General features: G+C 41.4%; 1 protein-coding gene across 1 annotated transcript; it reads left to right on the top strand.

Annotated features, from left to right (window-relative positions):
* The first annotated feature begins 21,145 nt into the window (after positions 1–21,145).
* On the top strand, positions 21,146–22,604 carry LOC143701474 (uncharacterized). Its single transcript, XM_077194805.1, has 2 exons — positions 21,146–21,747; positions 21,844–22,604. The coding sequence occupies exons 1-2, from the start codon at positions 21,162–21,164 to the stop codon at positions 22,602–22,604; spliced, it is 1,347 nt and encodes a 448-aa protein (XP_077050920.1). The 5' UTR covers positions 21,146–21,161.
* The last annotated feature ends 725 nt before the right edge of the window (positions 22,605–23,329 follow it).

Genomic DNA, 23,329 nt, shown 5'->3' with positions numbered 1-23,329 from the left:
ATGTTCTGTCTGTGCCCAGCAGAAGTCCAGTAATTCGCTCCCCGATTGTCTGCTTCGCCCTCTCTCTATTCCCTCCCGGCCTTGGTCCCATATTGCCCTGGACTTCGTTACGGGGCTTCCCCCCTCCAGCGGCAATACGGTGATTCTCACTGTCGTCGATCGGTTTTCGAAAGCGGTTCACTTTGTTCCACTCCCCAAGCTTCCGTCGGCTAAAGAGACTGCGCAGGCGGTTGTGGACCATGTCTTTAGAATTCACGGGCTTCCTTCTGATGTTGTTTCGGACAGGGGACCCCAGTTTGTCTCTAACTTTTGGAGGGAATTCTGCAAACAGATTGGTGCTACCGCCAGTCTGTCTTCAGGGTTTCACCCACAAAGTAATGGGCAAGCTGAACGTGCTAATCAGGACCTCGGTCGGATGCTCCGCTGTTTGGCGGCTCATAACCCCACCTCCTGGTGTGAACAATTGACATGGGCGGAGTACGCTCATAATTCTCTGCCTTCGTCGTCCACTGGCCTTTCCCCGTTTTCTTGTTGTCTGGGCTACCAGCCACCTCTGTTTCCCTCTCAGGAACCAGAGGTCGCCGTCCCCTCGGTCCAGGCCTTTATTGAGCGCTGTCGTCGCACCTGGCGGAGGGTGAGCTCAGCTCTGTGCCGGACCAGGGAACGCACTTGTCGTATCGCCAATCGTCGCCGTTCCAAAGCTCCCAGGTATGTTTGTGGGCAAAGAGTTTGGCTTTCCACACGTAATTTACCCCTTCAGGCACCCGCTCGGAAACTGGCCCCCCGTTTCATTGGACCTTATGCCATCACTAAGGTCATCAGTCCGGCGGCTGTACGGCTCAGGTTACCACACTCCCTCAAACGTGTCCATCCTGTTTTTCATGTCTCGTGTATTAAACCTGCGCTCCGCCTCCGTTCTGCTCCCCTCCCTTCCCCTCCCCCCTCTTGCCCTTGCTGCTAACCCTCCTGTCTTTAAGGTTAAGAGGCTGCTGGACGTCCGACCCCGGGGACGGGGCTTTCAATATCTTGTCGATTGGGAGGGATATGGCCCGGAGGAGAGAAGCTGGGTACCGGGAAGGGATGTGCTGGACCGCTCGCTTATCGACGATTTCCTCCGCTCCAGTCAGTCCTCCTCGGGGACGCCAGGGGGCGCCCGTTAGGGAGGGGGTACTGTCAGGAGTCTAGTTTTATTCCTCTGCTTGTTTCTCTCTCTCTCTCTTACGTGTGCTCTCGCACAGCTGAACCCATTCTCAATCAGCGTTTTCTCCTGCTCTTCTCACACCTGTTTCCCCTTGCCCTGATTTTCTGGCTATTTAGACCTCATGTTCTCTTTCCCTCTTGTCGGTTTATTGTTTGTTCATGTCTGTTACTGACGCTTGAGTATTGCTACTGTTTCCTGTCCTGTGTGTACGCATATGTCAGATGAGTTTCTGCCCCAGCTATCCTGTGTCAAGTCTGATTCTCTGTGCTGCGGTAACTGCCTGGTTGACTCTGCGCTTGCCTATTCCTGTGAGTTCTCCCTGACTGCTTACCTGCATCCATCATCCTGCCTGGTTTCTGTCTGGAGATCGTTTACCTGTTCTGCGTTCATCAAGACTACCTGTGATCGGCAGACAGCCTTTGTTGCATTTATCTTCTTTCTTTTCAATAAATCATTAACCTGCTTTCGCGTTTGGGTCTATTTCCAACTGTTACATTGTATTCAACGAAATGGGAATTTATATGATAACAGAACAGAATCCAAAACTAATCAAATCAAAACTAACACTTAAGCTTACCTTTCTGAGCTTTTTGTTCATTTTTGAGAGTGTTGTTGAACTGGATGCCACGCCATCTTCCATCATGTCAATCTGGCGTAGTCTCAATCCTTGAGAAAACCTATAAAACAACAAAGTTAGTATTTACAAAATTGAAAACCTTACCAATGTCAGAAATTAAAGTTTGTGACATTTTCCCAATGAAAATTATTTCCAGGGGATTTGTTTTTACTAACATTATATAATGTATCTGTCCCATCTTTTATATAAAAACAAAATACTTAAAATTGCATCGGTAGGGGCAAATTGTTTAATGCTGCCCAGATGTTTTATAAATGCATTTACACAGCAGTTAAAATCACACAAGTAACATAATGAAATTTCTTTAATCCTAATTTTATATTTAAATTAACAATAATAAAATGACTGAAAAAGGCCAATGGTACCTTTAAATAACCTAAATTATGATGCATGTTATATATTTATAGATTTTTGTCATGCTTGCAAAAAAAACAAAAAAAAAAAACTATTAGATTTTTTTTTTAAATGTTCCAAAATGAATTTGAGCAAGAACATCAGTGTTTTTAAGCCTGCACAAATAAATACCACATGTTCATACAGAGCAAACCCATACAATAAGGAAATAAATCATATATATCAGATTCTTTCAGATTGGGGTCTATGGTTGGGGCATACATTCAACTGCAGAACAGGGTAAATGCAAGTAACTCAAGACATTTGCATTCTATTTTTACATAATAAACTTGGTTTATGTACTAACACATCAATACATACTAATTAGAGGTTGATGATATTTTAGTTTCCTAGTATAAAATTGTGTTTTAAGAAACACAACAAATAGATTATTTTGTTGATACTACTATACCTACTGTATATAATTGAATGTGTTAGATAATGTTATTTGTCTTTCCTTCCTGTGATGGGGTGGCTCAGGGAGAAGCCACAGAAACAGCTTATTTTATAACCAAAAGAATATCCTGTAAAAAAAACAAAAACAAAAAAAACCTGCAAGCATAATCATAAACAAGCCAGAAATTCACTGGGACTCTTATTTTGACATGGTTTTACTTCTTTTTTTTCTTCGTGTTTTTTTTTTTTTTTTTTTTTTTTACCACAGATGATCGAGGGACATACAATATGCCCTTTTACAACCATATAACATATTACAATAATAATAAAAAAACGGCAACACAATTCCGCGAGCCATTTTGACTTGGAAATCACATGTATCGACATTTCGCTGTTTTTCCATCGGCAGGAAAAATTAATAACACTTAATATTATAATTAAGAATTTTGCTATAATAATTAAGCTATTTTATCCTCTTTATATGGCCTTAAATCTGATCAAACAGAACCACGGAAATCCTAAACATGTCTGATGACTTCTAAGAAAGCATGTTGTGGAGTTTAATGATATATATATATATATATATATATATATATATATATATATATATATATATATATATATATATATATATATATATATATATATATATATAAAATTGTTTGAATTACCTGTAAATAAACATCAACCATTGATGAAGTTCTTTATGGGATCCTGAAAAAATTGATCCGGTCCGGCGATACCACACCCTGTTTTTTTTTAAAAAGAAAGAAAAAGATTAATGGTACTAAAGTGATCCGTAAATTAAAAATAAATAAATGACTCTTTTTTTCCAAACCACTTGTAAGTGGTTTGAAAAAAAAGAGTCATTTATTTATTTTAATATACCTGCAGGTATATCCATCTTTTCTGTTGTCTTTCACGAACTTCATTTTTCTTCTGCAGTGTCCACATCTCATTTTTTGGGCCAATAATTTATTTCGCTGCATCCATTTAATAAGCTTTATCTTGTCATTTTGTTTGTGCTGTGGCAATGGTACAGACACCATGGGTGCTTCTCAATATCCCTCCTCGTCTCCTCGCTCCTCTGTCCTCCATCCTATGACCCGGAAACCGATCGAGCTCAGCCATCTTGAAGGACATCTCAATTCTCTAATTGCACCGCGAGGAGTCGAGGATCGAGGAGTGAGGAGGCTTTCAGAGGAGTCATGAGCGAGGATACACAGGTGTATCCTATGCGGAAGTTTTTTATTGACTAAACGTGACGCACGTATACATTCTCCTCCCCCTTCACATCGGTCACTCACAATAATTTGAATTTATACTTTACCCTTGCAGTTTATATAAACCACAAATCTCACATATTTCAACAGGGTATATTGCTTTATTATTATTCATTATGAATTTCTTAAATAAACAAACTTCAACAACACAAGGGCAGATCCTTGAGCGCTGCTGATGACGCTGTGAAGTGACGCTCGAGTGATCAAGTATTCCAATGTATAAAAAAAGCTTTCATTCGATTCCTCCGTCCTCACTTTCTTTCCTTGCGTCCTTCCCTCACAACCTACAGGGGGAGGAGCTGAGGCGCTAGGAAAGGAAGCGAGGGAAGGAAATTAGGATGCACAAATAAGAAATGAGAAGCACCCCATATTTGAAATCCCGCGCTGCCGCGCCTAGCCGCCAACCTGCGCGTGCGCGGTTTCTGTAGGTCAACCACATTACCACGTGACACAATAACCTTTAAAAAAAGGAATCGTCTGGAGACGCTTGCAAAACGATACTAGTCGAGAAGATACTGTAGGTATGGTATAAGTGTTTTTGTTGCTATACTGTACATATTTAGATAATATATTGATGTGAGATGTATTAAATTATGTTTAGGATTGTCTCATTTGACTGCTTTACTATAAACTTTACAATAGGCAATGTCAGATAACCACTACCAGGGGTTTTCCTGGCTCAAAATGAGGAGGAGGTGGTAAAATTGTAAGACTAGGGGGGTCCGGGGGCATGGCCCCCCGGGAGAAAATTTTGTACATTTTAAAGATAAATTCATTAATCTGGTGCACTTTGAGTCACTCGAATCTGTTGATAAAAATAAATAATAATCCACCCGCCAGCCATCCATATTCTTTGATTTAGATATCTGCATCTGATCATCACATTACAATTATTCAATTAAGCATGATAATATGGTAACATATCACACAATTAACATTTATTTAAATTAAAAGTTCTTCTTTTGGCAAAATTACATTTTCTTTATAGCCTAAACAGAGGCTTTACTCCCTTTAAACTTATTGTCAATGTTTCATATTTGAAAACACTCTTATCAGAACAATTTTTTTTACCTTTATAAAGGGCATTTTCCCCCTAATTTTATTTAATGTATGCTCTAAATTTCATTTAAAATTCTTACATTTTATCAATACATTCAATTAAAATAATAAGACACTAGGCTGTTACCAATCAAATTAAATAATTTACATTGAAAAATTATAACTGTATTAAATGAGATTATTTTGAATATTTTTTGAATATACAAGGAATGTTGAAAAGAATGATACTTTGAAACTAAACCGCCAGTAGGAGGCGGCAGGCGGCCATCTTAATGAGCGAGTCATTGAGTCATTAATGTAAACGATTCGTTCAAACGGCTGATTGATTCAGAATGAGGCGGTTTATAATGGGCAATTGAATCTTTGACTCAAGCGATTAGTTCAAAACGCTGAATGATTCAGTAATGAATCATGGATGAGTGTTGCTGTGAGACGCGAAATGGTTCTGTTGTTTGGAACTATTTTCGCTGCTAAAACAGAACAAAAACAGTCTAAAAATGTAAGTAACTAAATTTTTACTATTTGTTTATTGAACTGTTATGAAATTAATATCTCGGTTTCAATCGTGATGGCATTCAGGAAAACAGCACTCTGGTCGTGTGTAGGTTTCTTAACTATAATTAATGTTATAAATAACTGCGCGAGACTCAACAGCGCAACTTTGTTACCGTCAGTACATTAGGTACCATGACGGGAGTTCCGTGTCTTTATTACACTCATTTAGCTGTCATCCACCCTCGATTGAATGGAATGTTTTTATTACTCGACCCGCGGATTATGATCCGTGCAGCACTATCGGCTAACTACACGGTTAGAGAATGGACACAAGCGGGAATCGCGACAGAACTGTTACGGTGGAAAAAGTGTATATGAGCACGTGACTGTCTGTCCGAGTTTTGTCGAGAGGCGGCACGAAATTTGACGGAGGCGGCCGCCTCATAATTGTCTATGCAGGAAAAACCCTGCACTACAGTCTATGGTCAGACTCTCTCTCTCTCTTTCTCTCTCTCTCTCTCTCTCTCTCTCTCTCTCTCTCTCTCTCTCTCTCTCTATATATATATATATATCTTATCTATGTACCTGTACCCCCCCCCCACCTCTCTCTCTCTCTCTCTCTCTCTCTCTCTCTCTCTCTATATATATATATATATGCAAAATGGACGTGTCCCCCCCACTTTTTATACAATGTAAATTCGTCCCCCGCACTTTTTCATAGGGCAAGTGTTTCAACGACAAGCTGAGGTTTTCACGGGTGTGTATACATCGATATTTAAAATCAAAAGAGTCAAGGATAGTCTATACGTGACTTCACGTTTCCATGGTAATCAGTCACTCGTGCATTAGCTTACGACACGAATAATTAACAGGTTTTGTTGTAAATTCACTACCCGAACAAACATGCCATATTTTCAATCTTTTTTTACTCGTAATGCATTTTATTTTCACAGATATGTTATCAAAGCCCTTCAATTTAGAATAAACATGGTGAATGTTAATGCTGAACTTGTATTTTCATGCATTAACAGCCACGATCTGCTTGAATCAGGCAGCGTTGTAACATCTGTACAATTTGTTTATCATAATTTGGTAACACTTTACAATTAGATTAAAAAAAAGTTTGTAGACAAACTTTAAGTTCTCTTGAAAAAGCCTAACTAGAAAGTTTGTAGTAGTTTTAAAAGCTTGAAGTTTGAAGGTTTTCAATTGGAAAGTTTTAGTTTAGTAAGACAGACTTTGTTTAGGCTAGTAAGAAAATGTAATTTTGCCAAAAGAAGAACTTTTATTTTAAGTAAATGTTATTTTTAAATCAGCTTCAGTGTGATATTTAACCATATTATCATGCTTAACACTGATAATTTGAATAATTGTAACGCGATGATCCGATATCTAAATCAGAGAATATCATATGTTTGGGCAGTTGGATTATTTATTTTTAACAGCGGATTCGGGGCACTCAAAGTGCACCAGATTAGTGAATTTATCTTTAAAATGTACAAAATCTTCTTTCAGGGGGGCATGCCCCCGGACCCCCCTAAAGAGATCCACCTACGAAAATACTGTGGTAAAACAGTAGAATATATGATGGTCTATGAAAAATACACATTTTATTATCTTATTAAAATACATGATCAGGATTTTACCACCTTCGCCTAGTTTTAAGCCAGGAAAAACCCTGCATGTGCAATATAAAGTACTGGACAACTTTCTTTCTTTTTTTCTGCTTTATTGCTTTAAAATAAATAGCATATTAAGCCAATTAAGCAAAAATCTGTCAACAAAAGTCTGAAGAAAAATAAAACTGGTATTACACTTGACATTCTGTCCCCCTCACTTTTGAAATGATGGCTACGCCCCTGCCTGCAGTGGTTCCCAAACCCTGTTTTTGTAGCCCCCAACACTGTACATTTCATATGTCCTCATTGAACACACCCAATTCAATACTACATCTCAATTCGCCTTCATATACTACACCCTAAAAGTATACTCCTTTTGTGAGGAAAAAGTACATACATTTGAGTATGTATGAGAGGCATGTAGTAGTAACCAGCTTTGGGACATAATACTTCATCATCTTTAACAGACAGCTCTGTTGCTTAGTTATGTGCATCTTGTCACCGTTTAAACTGCCCTGTCAATCATCTTGTCACAGTTCCACATTCCACAGATCCACACTCTTTCATGAGGAGAAACTCTCATGTGGATAACATTTAATAAATATGTTTTCATATATGAAACAACATTAAATAAATATATTTATTCAATGCATGTATATAAGCAAGTTGTTTGGCTGGCAGTTTATATGACACACACTTATATTGATTCTTGTCTGTACTTTGATCACTTACAATGCTGCCTAAGACAATTGGGTGGGAGTAAGCAATGCTATTTAATATATAATTTCAGTCCTATTCTAGTCAGTTTAAAGTAAATGGCTTATAATTCTGTTTTTCTTGTTTTCTTTGCAGCTCGCACAATTGACGATGTGGTACGTCGGTACCACAAAGTTGTGAAGGCCTACAAGAGTCAGGGGAGCATGAATAAGGCCTTCAAAATTGTAGGTGTGGATCGTAACACACTGGCTCTGTCTGCTCCCCTGGCTGAAATTACAATCGCAGCTCTAAAATTTTTAAAGAGCCTCCCACCATTTAATCTCAAAAAAGAGAAGCTTTTAGATTATTCAAAGCGTTGTGCGGAATCAATGACTCCAGAGGTCCGTGCTAAAATTGAAGAGCTAAAAGCGAAAGGCAAGCTTCTGCCAATCAAGTATAAATATAGATAAGACCCTTATTTTTCAGTTGTTTTATATTGGGGCTATTGTATTATTTGTTTCTGAATCAGTCCCAGTAACATGCAGGGTTTTTCCTGCATAGACAATTATGAGGCGGCCGCCTCCGTCAAATTTCCAGCCGCCTCTCGACAAAACTCGGACAGACAGTCACGTGCTCATATACACTTTTTCCACCGTAACAGTTCTGTCGCGATTCCCGCTTGTGTCCATTCTCTAACCGTGTAGTTAGCCGATAGTGCTGCACGGATCATAATCCGCGGGTCGAGTAATAAAAACATTCCATTCAATCGAGGGTGGATGACAGCTAAATGAGTGTAATAAAGACACGGAACTCCCATCATGGAACTCCGCTCATTAAGATGGCCGCCTGCCGCCTCCTACTGGCGGTTTAGTTTCAAAGTATCATTCTTTTCAACATTCCTTGTATATTCAAAAAATATTCAAAATAATCTCATTTAATACAGTTATAATTTTTCAATGTAAATTATTTAATTTGATTGGTAACAGCCTAGTGTCTTATTATTTTAATTGAATGTATTGATAAAATGTAAGAATTTTAAATGAAATTTAGAGCATACATTAAATAAAATTAGGGGGAAAATGCCCTTTATAAAGGTACAAAAAATTGTTCTGATAAGAGTGTTTTCAAATATGAAACATTGACAATAAGTTTAAAGGGAGTAAAGCCTCTGTTTAGGCTATAAAGAAAATGTAATTTTGCCAAAAGAAGAACTTTTAATTTAAATAAATGTTAATTGTGTGATATGTTACCATATTATCATGCTTAATTGAATAATTGTAATGTGATGATCAGATGCAGATATCTAAATCAAAGAATATGGATGGCTGGCGGGTGGATTATTATTTATTTTTATCAACAGATTCGAGTGACTCAAAGTGCACCAGATTAATGAATTTATCTTTAAAATGTACAAAATTTTCTCCTGGGGGGCATGCCCCCGGACCCCCCTAGTCTTACAATTTTACCACCTCCTCCTCATTTTGAGCCAGGAAAACGACTCGGTTACTAACGTAACCTCGGTTCCCTGAGAGGAGGGAACGAGTATTGCGTAAGTAGCTTACGCTATGGGAAAACTCCTTTTCTCGAGAATATTGAAGTCTTTATGTAAAACGCAATTGCAGCTGCACAGCAGACAGCAATGAGCGAAGGAGCTCGGTCATTGGCTGTGCTGCGGCAACTTGCTCGAACCAATGGCGGGGCGACTCTGAACGCGCGACCAATGAGCGCGCTTCGCGCCCGCGCGCACCAGAGCCCGCCAAGATGGGCGTGGCCAAGAGCTATATATTGGGCACCCCGTCATGAGAGTTCTTTAGGTTAAAACGACTGAAGCGAACTAACCAAGCACAAGCACGGCAGCTTACGCAATACTCGTTCCCTCCTCTCAGGGAACCGAGGTTACGTTAGTAACCGAGTCGTTCCCTTTCGAGAGGTCTCTCCTATTGCGTAAGTAGCTTACGCTATGGGAACACCATGCAAAACGCCGTGCGTGCTGAACTTCGCCTATGATAGCCAGAGGCAGGTGCCTGAGCTGAAAAGCAAAGTTAACATCCAACTAGCCGGCATAGGCGGGCTTTATATGTGGGGAAAAAGACAGAGCGGCTGGAAGGCGCTCAGTGTGACACAAGCACATACATAATCTAGATATGAACCATAGTTCTACTAGCATCATGCTGATAGCAGTGTTAATTTCGTTGACGAAAATAACGACGAAAATTATTCGTCAACGACATTTTTTCACAGACGAAAACGAGACGATAACTAAATAAAACCTAGTTTTGAATGACAAAGACTATGACGAAAATCTATTGACATTTTCGTCAACGAATAAAAACTAGACGAAAATGTTAGATAGTGACGATTTGGGAAGCGATCCGTCAGAACTGATGTCCTGCGTGTGTGGTAGATGCGCACATTTGTAGGCTACTGTAACGTGATCTACCCCGCGGTCATAAAACGTTAAAAAATGTGAACGTCTGGGAGAATGAGTAGAGCAGACATATAGATCTCTGAATAAGAGTGACGATGCAAAAAAGAGCTCTATTCGGTGCGGTTTTCTTTGCGCACACACCTAACCCGAAGCGTGCAGTCATGCACAATACACCTACAGCGCGCGAGTAGGCTACTGAATTGAGCTCTCTTTCGTGTCTGAATGGAGAAATACACAACAGTATGTCTAAATGTCCTTTTTGGAGAGTATTCATGTAAACTATGCTGGTTATGTCTTAAACTGTGAGTGTGTCGGATGTGCATCAGTGCAATTGTATCCGCATGTCATTGGACATGATCCGACGTCTTAAAGTGACAGTGGCAATAAACCTAATGCGGTCCGTGTCCTTAATTTTGATCAAGCAACAAAAGAAAAAGAGAAAAGCATTCACTGTTTGTTAATAGCTTTAATAAGGATTAATTATATTTAATTCATACAAATAAATATGTCTGCTTGAAAGAATAAAGAATGATGTGTAAGTAGTTATAAGGAATGAATATATCATTCATTGTAAAGAAGACTGTGTTGTACTTTAGGAAAAGTGGTTTTATTTCATTTTAAGATATTTTTTAAGTAACAGCAGTTAAATCTGTATCTGTATTGCATGTTCAAACTTAAAAATCATTCATATTAATAGGTTAATAGATGTTTTCTCCGGGAGTATATGGGTTTGGAAATTTTAGAGAAATTCTAAATTAATGCATTACAATTGAACTAAACCCATTATATTTTAGTCGACTAAATCTACTGTAGATTTAGTCGACTAAAATGTTATTGTATTTCGTCGACTAAAACTAGACTAAAACTAAAACAATTCAGATGACTAAAATATGACTAAAACTAAATGGCATTTTAGTCAAAAGACTAAGACTAAAACTAAATCAAAATTTGCCGACAAAATTAACACTGGCTGATAGTACATTGGAATGCAATGTCGGAACCTGTAGGTTGTAAAACTTGATAAATGTGGACGGTGAGGCCCAGCCTGCCGCCGCACAAATATCCTCGATCGGAATCCCGCTCGACCATGCCCAGGAAGAAGCCATACTCCTGGTGGAGTGTGCTTTGACTCCCCAGGGGCATTGGAGTCCCTTGGCTTCATAAGCCAGCGCTATAGCCTCGACTATCCAGTGAGAGATTCTTTGCTTTGAAACGGCGGAACCTTTCGTACGGCCGCCAAAGCATACAAACAGTTGTTCTGTCTGTCTGAATAGGGCAGAACGCTCCAAATACACTCTGAGAGCCCTAACGGGGCAGAGTAGATTAGCGTCGTGTTCGTCTGCTGGAGACGACAGCGCAGTTAGGGAGATAACCTGTGCTTTGAAGGGAGTGGTGAGCACTTTAGGAATATACCCATGTTTTGGCCTAAGGACGACTCTGCAGTCGTTAGGTCCGAATTCTAGGCAGTAAGCGCTTGTCGAAAGCGCGTGCAGGTCGCCCACTCTCTTGACCGAGGCGAGTGCCAGCAAGAGCGCAGTTTTGAGCGAGAGCTGCTTAAGGTGCACGGTTCGGAGTGGTTCGAACGGGGCCCCTTTAAGAGCGTCTAGGACAGTGGCTAGGTCCCAGATCGGCACTGAGGGGGGGCGTGAAGGATTCATTCTCCTAGCGCCCCTTAGGAAACGAATAATTAGGTCGTTTCTTCCCAATGGACGTTCCATCACAGGGTCGTGTGACGCTGAGATGGCCGCCACATATACTTTGAGCGTGGAGGGGGTGCGGCCCGCCTCCAGAAGCCCTTGTAGAAAAACGAGTACGTTCGTAATCTCGCATGTTTCAGGGTTCAGGCCCTTGGTGTTACACCAGTCACTGAACACTTTCCATTTCTGGGCATATAAGCGTCTCGTGGAGGGCGCCCGCGCCTCAGCGATGGTTTTTAGCGCTCCGCTCATGAGGTTCCTGGGAACCCGTTGAGGGACCACGCATGAAGGGCCCACAGATCGGGGCGGGGATGAAATATCATCCCGCTGGCCTGACTGAGGAGGTCTGGCCTCAGTGGAATCGGCTGTGGAGCAGATTGCATTAGCATCAATTCTGGAAACCATGTTTGGTTCTTCCAGAGAGGGGCTATCAGGAGCACTGCGTTTTTCTCCTCTCTGACCCGACTGATGACCTGTGGCAGCATCGTGATCGGGGGAAAAACATATAAGGGGCGGCTCGGCCAGCTCTGGGCGAGCGCGTCCGTGCTTTTCGTGAAGAAAAGAGGGCAGTGCGCATTCTCCTGGGAGGCGAAGAGATCGACCTCCGCCTTGCCAAAGATTTTCCATAACCACTGAATCGTCAGCGGGTTGAGAGCCCATTCTCCTGGGAGAATTTTGTCTCTGGATAGCATGTCTGCCCCCTGGTTCAGCGCGCCTGGCACATGCGCTGCTCTCAGCGAGCGCAAGTTGTGCTGGGACCATAAGATGAGTCTCCTGGCCATTGAATGTATGGAGCTCGACCTGAGTCCACCCTGGCGATTTATGTACGATACTACCGTCATGTTGTCCGTTCGGACCAGGACGTGTTCGTTTTTGAGATGTGGAAGCAGGGCTCTGAGAGCCAAAGCGACCGCTTTCATCTCCAGACAGTTTATGTGTAGGCGCTTCTCCGGGTTTGACCAAAAGCCGGAGACAGGCCTGCCCTCGTAAAGGGCCCCCCAACCTATTTTGGAGGCATCTGTTGTGATCATCTTTCTCCTTGTGTTCACACCCAGACTCACGCCTGACTGGTACCAGTCGGCGTCTTTCCAGTGCGTCAGGGCTTTTATACAGCCGTGGTTCGCTCTGATTAAAAGGTGGCCCGAACGCCACGCGTGAGTCGGGACGCGGCTCTTGAGCCAGCGTTGGAGAGGACGCATATGCAACAATCCTAGCTGGAGTACGGCCGATGCTGAGGCCATGAGACCTAGCATCCTCTGAAACCGCTTGACGGGGGCGCGCGCGCCCGCCCTGAATGATGTTGCAAGGCGCCGGATGGTGAGTGCACGCTCTGATGAGAGGCGAGCTGTCATTTGCATCGAGTCTAGAACTATTCCCAGGAAAGAAATCTTCTGGCTGGGAGATAGTATACTTTTTGCAAAATTGATTCTTAGACCCAGGCATTCTAGATGGCTGATAATCCAAGATCTGTGTGTTATTAACTGACTCTCTGATTGTGCTAGGACCAGCCAATCGTCGAGATAATTCAGTATTCGCACTCCCTTTCGTCTCAAAGGGGATAGTGCCGCATCCATACATTTCGTGAATATACGGGGAGCCAGGGACAGGCCGAACGGAAGTACTGTGTACTGGTAAGACTGTCCCTCGAAAGCGAATCTCAGAAAAGGCCTGTGATGAGGCGCTATTGGAATGTGAAAGTAAGCATCTTTCAGATCCACTGAGAGAAACCAATCTCCCGGGCGTACTTGCGCGAGGATATGCTTGGTTGTTAACATTCTGAACGAGCGAATCATTAGTGCTTTGTTCAGGTGTCTGAGATCTAGGATGGGGCGGAGACCGCCATCCTTTGTCGGGACGAGAAAATAGCGGCTGTAAAAACCTGCCCTGCTCATAGAGGGGGAAACAGTTTCCACAGCGCCCTTTTCTATTAATTTGCGCACTTCGGCGCGTAGAACATGTGAACACTCTTTTCTCACTTTCGTCTCGACCACAGTCGTAAAACGTGGTTGTCTGCGAGCGAACTGGAGCGAGTATCCGTGCTTTATTATATTCAACACCCATTTCGGCATATCTGGAATGTTTTCCCATGCCGCTGTGTGTGCAGATATGGGCTGAATACAGGCTAGGGGCGGGCCGCTGTGATGCAGGGACCCGGCCAGCGAATCGCCTGGGCTCGTAGCTCTCAGAGGCGCGGGCGCGCGCTGAGCAGCTGAGTGAATGGGCGCGTGTGTGATTACAACAGCTGTGTCTGTGAAACTCGCAGCCTGAGCTGGGGTTGTGTTTGACACTGTGGTGGCAGTGTTTATAAGTGGGGGTGCATAGACAGTAGTAGGCACCCGCGTCACTTTTATAATGTTTCCCGCTTTTACTGGGGATGAGTTTATAACTGTGTGAACAGTGCTTGTGTGTAGTGGTGCGTACATGATCGTAGGCACGTGATCTACATTCATGGGGCGTACAGCCTGAGCTGGGAGTGAATTTGGCACTGTTTTGACAGTATCTGGGAATGCACACTTTGTGGACATGTGAACCCTTAGTGACACAGGCAGAAAAATACTCTTTTTGTGTTTTCTGTGTGTCGCCGTAAAAACGGCGTTTGTTTGCAGGTGAGCGAGCTCTGTGACTGGCCCATTGACTGCTGTATAGACATTTCCAGCCGCCTGTAAGGGGACCGGGTAATGCTTGAGAGTTTGCAGAGAGAGTGGTCCGGCTTTTGCGAGACACGCGCTCTCTCTTCTCATTCCTGTGGCTAGGAAGGCTTACGAGGCTCGGGGTTCAGCACAATCTTGGGCCGAGGACCCCGTCGCTCAGGAGGCGGCTTGCGGTTGTGAGAGCGCGAGTGGCGTCGAGCGTCAGCCTGAGGCGCGGGCTGAGAGGCGGTGGGAGCTGTTCTAGCCCGCTGCGGCTGCGGCGGTCTCTGTCTGCTCTGCGATGAACTGGAGCGCTTGGGCAGGAAATGGCGCATAGCTTGTGTAGCGTTCTGGGCCTCAGTGAAGCGTTCGGCGAACCCCTTAACCGCCGGTCCAAACAGCCCGCTGGTGGAGATAGGCGCGTCGAGAAATGGCGCCTTATCCGCGTCCTTCATCTCCGTCAGAGTTAGCCACAGATGGCGTTCGAGAACAGTCAAATTAGCCATAGCACGGCCAATAGACTGGGCGGTGGCCTTCGTGGCTCGCAGGGCTATATCAGTTGCGCTGCGTAGGTCCCTGAAGGCTTCGGGTTCGGGGCCAGACTCGTCCATAGAGCGGAGAAGCTTAGCCTGGAACACCTGAAGTACCGCCATTGAGTGAAGCGCTGATGCAGCTTGGCCGGCGGCGGCGTAGGCGCGACCGGCGAGAGCAGAAGTAGTGCGGCAGGGCTTCGAGGGGTGGGAAGCTTTGGCTTTCCATCCGGTGGTGGAGGGCGGGCAGAGATGATTGGCCACGGCCTCCTCGAGGGGCGGTGTTCCCTCGTAGCCTCTTTCCTTCGCGCCGTCCACAGAGGAGAGCGAAGAAGAAAAAGAAGGCTTTAAGCGCGCAGAGTGGGGGGCTTTCCACGACTTGGACAAGCTGTCATCTATTCCCCCATCGTCCTCGGACGCGCCGAAAGTCACAAGGCCCACCGCTCCGCTGGAGGGGTGTGGGTCCGGCTGGGTGAACTGAACCGGCGGTGGGGAAGGCAAGAGCGGCGGTGAAGCACGCGGAGACTGGCTCGGCGTGACGTCACTGAGCTCAGGTTCAGGAAGCCTCTGTGAGCGGCGCTTTTTCTTAGTGCGCGGCTCAAACAGAGGGGTGGCGGCGATGGGCTCGCTCACGGCGAAAGCGGCGAGGCGAGCCCGCAGTGCGGAGAGACCCAGGTCATCACATTCAGGGCATCCGCCCTTGGTCAAAGCAGCTTCTGCGTGGTCCCGGCCCAGGCAGCGAGCGCAGATGATGTGACGATCCCCGTCCGGGAGAAGGTCTCTGCATGACGCGCAGGAAGGCATTTGCAACAACGCCTTAGCAAATTGCTCTTTTACAAATGTCGCAGGGCGACCAGATGTAAAATACTTGCGTGACTCGCGCGCCGGATGGCTCAGTAGAACGCTTGCGAAGGCGGCGAAGATGCCGACGTCCTCGTAGCAATACCGCTGGTGTGCTTTTCACGGCGGCGAAGGCTTCCAATAATCCGGAGGATCCAGCGAAGAAGGTGTTCGCTGAAGGAGATTAAATCTAAAGAACTCTCATGACGGGGCGCCCAATATATAGCTCTTGGCCACGCCCATCTTGGCGGGCTCTGGTGCGCGCGGGCGCGAAGCGCGCTCATTGGTCGCGCGTTCAGAGTCGCCCCGCCATTGGTTCGAGCAAGTTGCCGCAGCACAGCCAATGACCAAGCTCCTTCGCTCATTGCCGTCTGCTGTGCAGCTGCAATTGCGTTTTACATAAAGACTTCAATATTCTCGAGAAAAGGAGTTTTCCCATAGCGTAAGCTACTTACGCAATAGGAGAGACCTCTCGAAAGGGAACCTATGAACATGTTTTGCTTAACAATGTTTAAAAAGCCATTTTATTTTTGTGTTGCAATCTTTTAAAACTTCAGAATAAAGTTTTGAATTGTAAAAATCTGCTCACATCTCATTAATTTCCATTATTTGTATTGGCAGGCAGGTGGCTAAAAAGGGTAGGTACACTTAAAGTTTGGGTATATTTAATTTGTAGCCTTATGCTTTGTTTATTTAGCACTCAAAAATCACTCGTCCATGAAAAGGCTACAGTCAAATAGTGTATGCAGATATCAGCGGACTGTGCTGATGACAAAAATCATGTATTTATGCTGTGAACTAGTGAGTTAATCCAATCTAAGGCACAGATGGATAAGGTTAGATAGAAATGAAGTACACTTAAGTACAGTCTTGAAACACTTTATTTTACGTAGCTTATACCTGTGTAATATTCTGTAGTTGCAATGTAATTAGGAAGCTAATGCATGTATTTAAGCTGTAAACTAGTGAGTTAATTCAAACTAAGGTACATATGGATAAGGTATGTAGATACACATGAAGTACACTTAAGTACAGTCTTGATACACTTTATTTTACGTAGCTTATACCTGTGTAATATTCTGTAGTTGCAATGTAATTAGGAATCTAATGCATGTATTTAAGCTGTAAACTAGTGAGTTAATTCAAACTAAGGTACATATGGATACGGTATGTAGATACACATGAAGTCCACTTAAGTACAGTCTTGATACACTTTATTTTACGTAGCTTATACCTGTGTAATATTCTGTAGTTGCAATGTAATTAGGAATCTAATTCATGTATTTAAGCTGTAAACTAGTGAGTTAATTCAAACTAAGGTACATATGGACAAGGTATGTAGATACACATGAAGTCCACTTAAGTACAGTCTTGATACACTTTATTTTACGTAGCTTATACCTGTGTAATATTCTGTAGTTGCAATGTAATTAGGAAGCTATTGCATGTATTTAAGCTGTGAACTAGAGAGTTAATTCAAACTAAGGTACATATGGATAAGGTATGTAGATACACATGAAGTCCACTTAAGTACAGTCTTGATACACTTTATTTTACGTATCTTATAGCTGTGTAATATTCTGTAGTTGCAATGTAATTAGGAAGCTATTGCATGTATTTAAGCTGTGAACTAGAGAGTTAATTCAAACTAAGGTACATATGGATAAGGTATGTAGATACACATGAAGTACACTTAAGTACAGTCTTGATACACTTTATTTTACATAGCTTATACCTGTGTAATATTCTGTAGTTGCAATATAATTAGGAATCTAATTCATGTATTTAAGCTGTAAACTAGTGAGTTAATTCAAACTAAGGTACATATGGACAAGGTATGTAGATACACATGAAGTCCACTCAAGTACAGTCTTGATACACTTTATTTTACGTAGCTTATACCTGTGTAATATTCTGTAGTTGCAATGTAATTAGGAATCTAATGCGTGTATTTAAGCTGTAAACTAGTGAGTTAATTCAAACTAAGGTACATGGATACGGTATGTAGATACACATGAAGTCCACTTAAGTACAGTCTTGATACACTTTATTTTACGTAGCTTATACCTGTGTAATATTCTGTAGTTGCAATGTAATTAGGAATCTAATTCATGTATTTAAGATGTAAACTAGTGAGTTAATTCAAACTAAGGTACATATGGACAAGGTATGTAGATACACATGAAGTCCACTTAAGTACAGTCTTGATACACTTTATTTTACGTAGCTTATACCTGTGTAATATTCTGTAGTTGCAATATAATTAGGAAGCTATTGCATGTATTTAAGCTGTGAACTAGAGAGTTAATTCAAACTAAGGTACATATGGATAAGGCATGTAGATACACATGAAGTACACTTAAGTACAGTCTTGATACACTTTATTTTACGTAGCTTATACCTGTGTAATATTCTGTAGTTGCAATGTAATTAGGAATCTAATTCATGTATTTAAGCTGTAAACTAGTGAGTTAATTCAGACTAAGGTACATATGGACAAGGTATGTAGAAACACATGAAGTCCACTTAAGTACAGTCTTGATACACTTTATTTTACGTAGCTTATACCTGTGTAATATTCTGTAGTTGCAATGTAATTAGGAAGCTATTGCATGTATTTAAGCTGTGAACTAGAGAGTTAATTCAAACTAAGGTACATATGGATAAGGTATGTAGATACACATGAAGTCCACTTAAGTACAGTCTTGATACACTTTATTTTACTTAGCTTATACCTGTGTAATATTCTGTAGTTGCAATGTAATTAGGAAGCTATTGCATGTATTTAAGCTGTGAACTAGAGAGTTAATTCAAACTAAGGTACATATGGATAAGGTATGTAGATACACATGAAGTCCACTTAAGTACAGTCTTGATAAAATTTATTTTACGTAGCTTATACCTGTGTAATATTCTGTAGTTGCAATGTAATTAGGAAGCTAATGCATGTATTTAAGCTGTGAACTAGAGAGTTAATTCAAACTAAGGTACATATGGATAAGGTATGTAGATACACATGAAGTACACTTAAGTACAGTCTTGATACACTTTATTTTACGTAGCTTATACCTGTGTAATATTCTGTAGTTGCAATGTAATTAGGAAGCTAATGCATGTATTTAAGCTGTAAACTAGTGAGTTAATTCAAACTTAGGTACATATGGATAAGGAATGTAGATACACATGAAGTACACTTAAGTACAGTCTTGATACACTTTATTTTACGTAGCTTATACCTGTGCAATATTCTGTAGTTGCAATGTAATTAGGAAGCTATTGTATGTATTTAAGCTGTGAACTAGAGAGTTAATTCAAACTAAGGTACATATGGATAAGGTATGTAGATACACATGAAGCCCACTTAAGTACAGTCTTGATACACTTTATTTTACGTAGCTTATACCTGTGTAATATTCTGTAGTTGCAATGTAATTAGGAAGCTATTGCATGTATTTAAGCTGTGAACTAGAGAGTTAATTCAAACTAAGGTACATATGGATAAGGTATGTAGATACACATGAAGTCCACTTAAGTACAGTCTTGATAAAATTTATTTTACGTAGCTTATACCTGTGTAATATTCTGTAGTTGCAATGTAATTAGGAAGCTAATGCATGTATTTAAGCTGTGAACTAGAGAGTTAATTCAAACTAAGGTACATATGGATAAGGTATGTAGATACACAAGAAGTACACTTAAGTACAGTCTTGATACACTTTATTTTACGTAGCTTATACCTGTGTAATATTCTGTAGTTGCAATGTAATTAGGAAGCTAATGCATGTATTTAAGCTGTAAACTAGTGAGTTAATTCAAACTTAGGTACATATGGATAAGGAATGTAGATACACATGAAGTACACTTAAGTACAGTCTTGATACACTTTATTTTACGTAGCTTATACCTGTGCAATATTCTGTAGATGCAATGTAATTAGGAAGCTATTGCATGTATTTAAGCTGTGAACTAGAGAGTTAATTCAAACTAAGGTACATATGGATAAGGTATGTAGATACACATGAAGTACACTTAAGTACAGTCTTGATACACTTTATTTTACTTAGCTTATACCTGTGTAATATTCTGTAGTTGCAATGTAATTAGGAAGCTATTGCATGTATTTAAGCTGTGAACTAGAGAGTTAATTCAAACTAAGGTACATATGGATAAGGTATGTAGATACACATGAAGTCCACTTAAGTACAGTCTTGATAAAATTTATTTTACGTAGCTTATACCTGTGTAATATTCTTTCTACCTGTGTAATATTCTAATATTTTTTAAAAACACAAAATCTCCTTCCATTGCTTTGCAGATGACATACAAATCTATTTATATATATTCGTCCACTTACCAAGAACCTAGGCGTGATCTTCGATAGTGTTTTTAAATTTGAAAAACAGATCAGTTCAGTTGTAAAAGCCAGTTTCTTTCAGCTGAGAATGTTGGCAAAAGTCAAACCATACTTGCCACGAAAATATTTTGAAAGAGTAATACATGCATTTATAACGTCCCGCCTTGACTACTATAACTCTTTGTATGTTGGAATTGATCAGTCGTCTCTCCATCGGTTACAGTTAGTCCAGAATGCAGCAGCTCGACTCCTAACAGGTACTAAAAAGCGTGAGCACATTACCCCTGTTTTAGCTTCGCTCCATTGGCTTCCTGTTCGTTTTAGGATTGATTTTAAGATTTTACTGCTCGTTTTTAAAACTTTAAATGGGTTGGCACCATCTTACTTGTCAGAACTCTTACATGTACACACTCCGGGTAAAGCTTTGAGGTCATCCAATCAGATGTTTCTCGATGTTCCCAAATCCAGGTTAAAAACAAAAGGTGACAGAGCCTTCTCAGTAGCTGCTCCTAATCTTTGGAATACTTTGCCTGTTCAAATTAGAAATGCCCAAACTCCTGACGTTTTCAAATCTTTGTTAAAGACCTATCTATATTCATTGGCCTTCGAAAAGAGTTGAGTAGTGACCTTTACCGATTTATTTATTCATTTCATTTTTTCTCACGGTTGCTGTCAGGTATATGTGTTGTCTATTATGGAAAGCACTTTGGTCAACTAGTGTTGTGTTTAAATGTGCTATATAAATAAACTTGAACTTGAACTTGCCCAAAGTGTATGGTAACATACACAATTGAGGAATCATACACCCCCTCTAGATCCGGTGCAAAAATCATCAACACTTGTTCTTCTAGACCTTTCCACAAACACCCACAAAAGAAATTAAGCAAATGTGGAACTCCTTTGATGAGAAAGCTTATTGGCTCAAGTGGTAAAGAATACCTGTATCCCATCCGTGTCTACTGTTACAAAAAGGTCAGTCAGTCTTTGGAGACTTTGGTGAGAAGGTCTGGATTTTTGGAGAAATGTGAGCAATGGAGACACCGCAGCATTCCTGACTCTGTCATGGGGGATGTATATGATGGGAAAATCTGGCAGGACTTTCAATATGTAAATGGTCAACCATTTCTATCAGAACCTAATAATTTTGCACTGATGATGAATGTTGACTGGTACCAACCCTATAAGCACTCCCCATATTCAGTCGGTGTTATATATCTTGTCGTTTTGAATTTGCAGAGAGAGGAACGCTTCAAAGATGAAAACATGATTTTAGTTGGAGTGATACCAGGACCCAAAGAACCCAAACTCAACATGAATGCATATCTTGAGCCCTTGGTTGATGACCTCCGAGAATTCTGGGAAGGATTTGTTCTAATGGACTCTTCACCCTTGGGATGCCAGGTTTACAGAGCAGCATTACTCTGCCTCTCATCTGATATTCCAGCTTCCCGCAAGTGTGGTGGTTTTGTTGGCCATGGAGCACTAAGAGGTAAATTCTGATTTATTATGCTGTTTCACACTATTGCTCAACTTTTTCCTATTGTGTGCAATACATCCAACATTAAAACAATTATTATCTTTTCAGGATGTAACAAGTGTCTGAAGAAATTCACGAAAACATCTTTTGGGGGAAAAACGGACTTCTCCGGATTTGACAGATCAACCTGGAATCTGCGCACCTCTGAGGAACACAAAAGATTTGCAAAGATGACAGAAAAGGCTACAACAAAGGCAGCCCAGAAGAAACTGGAAGCGCAGTATGGTGCCTGGTGGTCTGAACTGTTCTTCCTGCCATACTATGATGCCATCCGGTTTATTGTCATTGATCCCATGCACAATTTACTCCTCGGAACTGCTAGACATGTTTTCAAACTCTGGATTGAGTGTGGGGTATTAAGTATCCAGAAGCTTGAAGAACTCCAAAAAAGAATGGACTCTCTCAAGGTGCCACAGGATGTTGGAAGGATTCCTCTCAGAATTGCATCAGGGTTTAGCGGGTTTACAGCAGACCAGTGGAAAAACTGGACAACCATCTATTCATTGTTTTGTTTAAAAGGCTTGATTGAGGATCCAGATTATGATATGTGGTTTGATTTTGTGCAAGCCTGCATTATTATGTGTTCAAGGGTCATCTCACATGATAGGCTTGAAGTAGCTGACTGTTACTTGCAAACATTTTTGTCGAAGTTTGTTGAACTGTATGGATCTCTTCATTGCACACCTAACATGCACTTAAATTTACATTTAAAAGAATGCCTGTTAGATTATGGTCCCGTCTTTGCCTTTTGGTGTTTCTCATTTGAGCGGTTAAATGGAATGTTGGGACAGTATCATAACAACATTTGAAATATTGAGGTTCAGGTCATGAGAAATTTCCAACAATGTCAACAGCTCCAGATGCCACTGCAAAGCGCCTATGCAACTGAATTCATCAACATCCTGTCTACAAAAGATGTGGGTTCCTTGTCAATCCATGACACCACTGATGTAATGTACATAAAACAGTATTCATGTATGTCATCTGCAACACTTGTTTTTCCAGATGTGGAGATGGTTAAAGCACTACCCCCATTTAAGAATGTAGTATTAACAGATTCAGAGAGACAAGCTTTGTTGTCAATGTACACACAAGTGTATCCTAACAGCTCCGTCTCAAAGGTTGGTCAATTAGCAAAGACATGCTTTAGAGTAAGAAGCCTTGGGGTGACTTTTTGTGTAAGAGGCAGGGCTGAAAGGTCAGCGTGTGTATCTGCAAAGTGGTGTGTTTACAATTCAAGTTTTGAAAAGCCTGTCCTTGATCCTACTGCAGAGGTGCGTCCTGGAATATTGAAACTATTCTTTGTAATTTCTGTGAAAACACAAACTTCCATTATTCAGCATGTAGTGGCAAAAATAATGTGGCTGCACCCTCACCCAGACAGGCATTTCTTTGGAAAGCCTGTGGAAGTTTGGGGTATCAAGGGAATAGAGTCTAACATTGCCTCATCATTCCTCCCTGTTGAGCGCATTACAAGCAGATGTGTTCTCAGTACCACAACTGTGCAGTTAAGTCACACTAGGGAGAGAGTGTC

This window comes from Siphateles boraxobius, unplaced genomic scaffold (genome assembly GCF_051911475.1).
Source record: "Siphateles boraxobius isolate OS27281-9 unplaced genomic scaffold, OSU_SipBor_1 33, whole genome shotgun sequence".
Taxonomy (NCBI): Eukaryota; Metazoa; Chordata; class Actinopteri; order Cypriniformes; family Leuciscidae; genus Siphateles; species Siphateles boraxobius.
The sequence above is the reverse complement of the archived record's forward strand: the minus strand, read 5'-3'. Positions and strand labels throughout refer to the sequence as shown.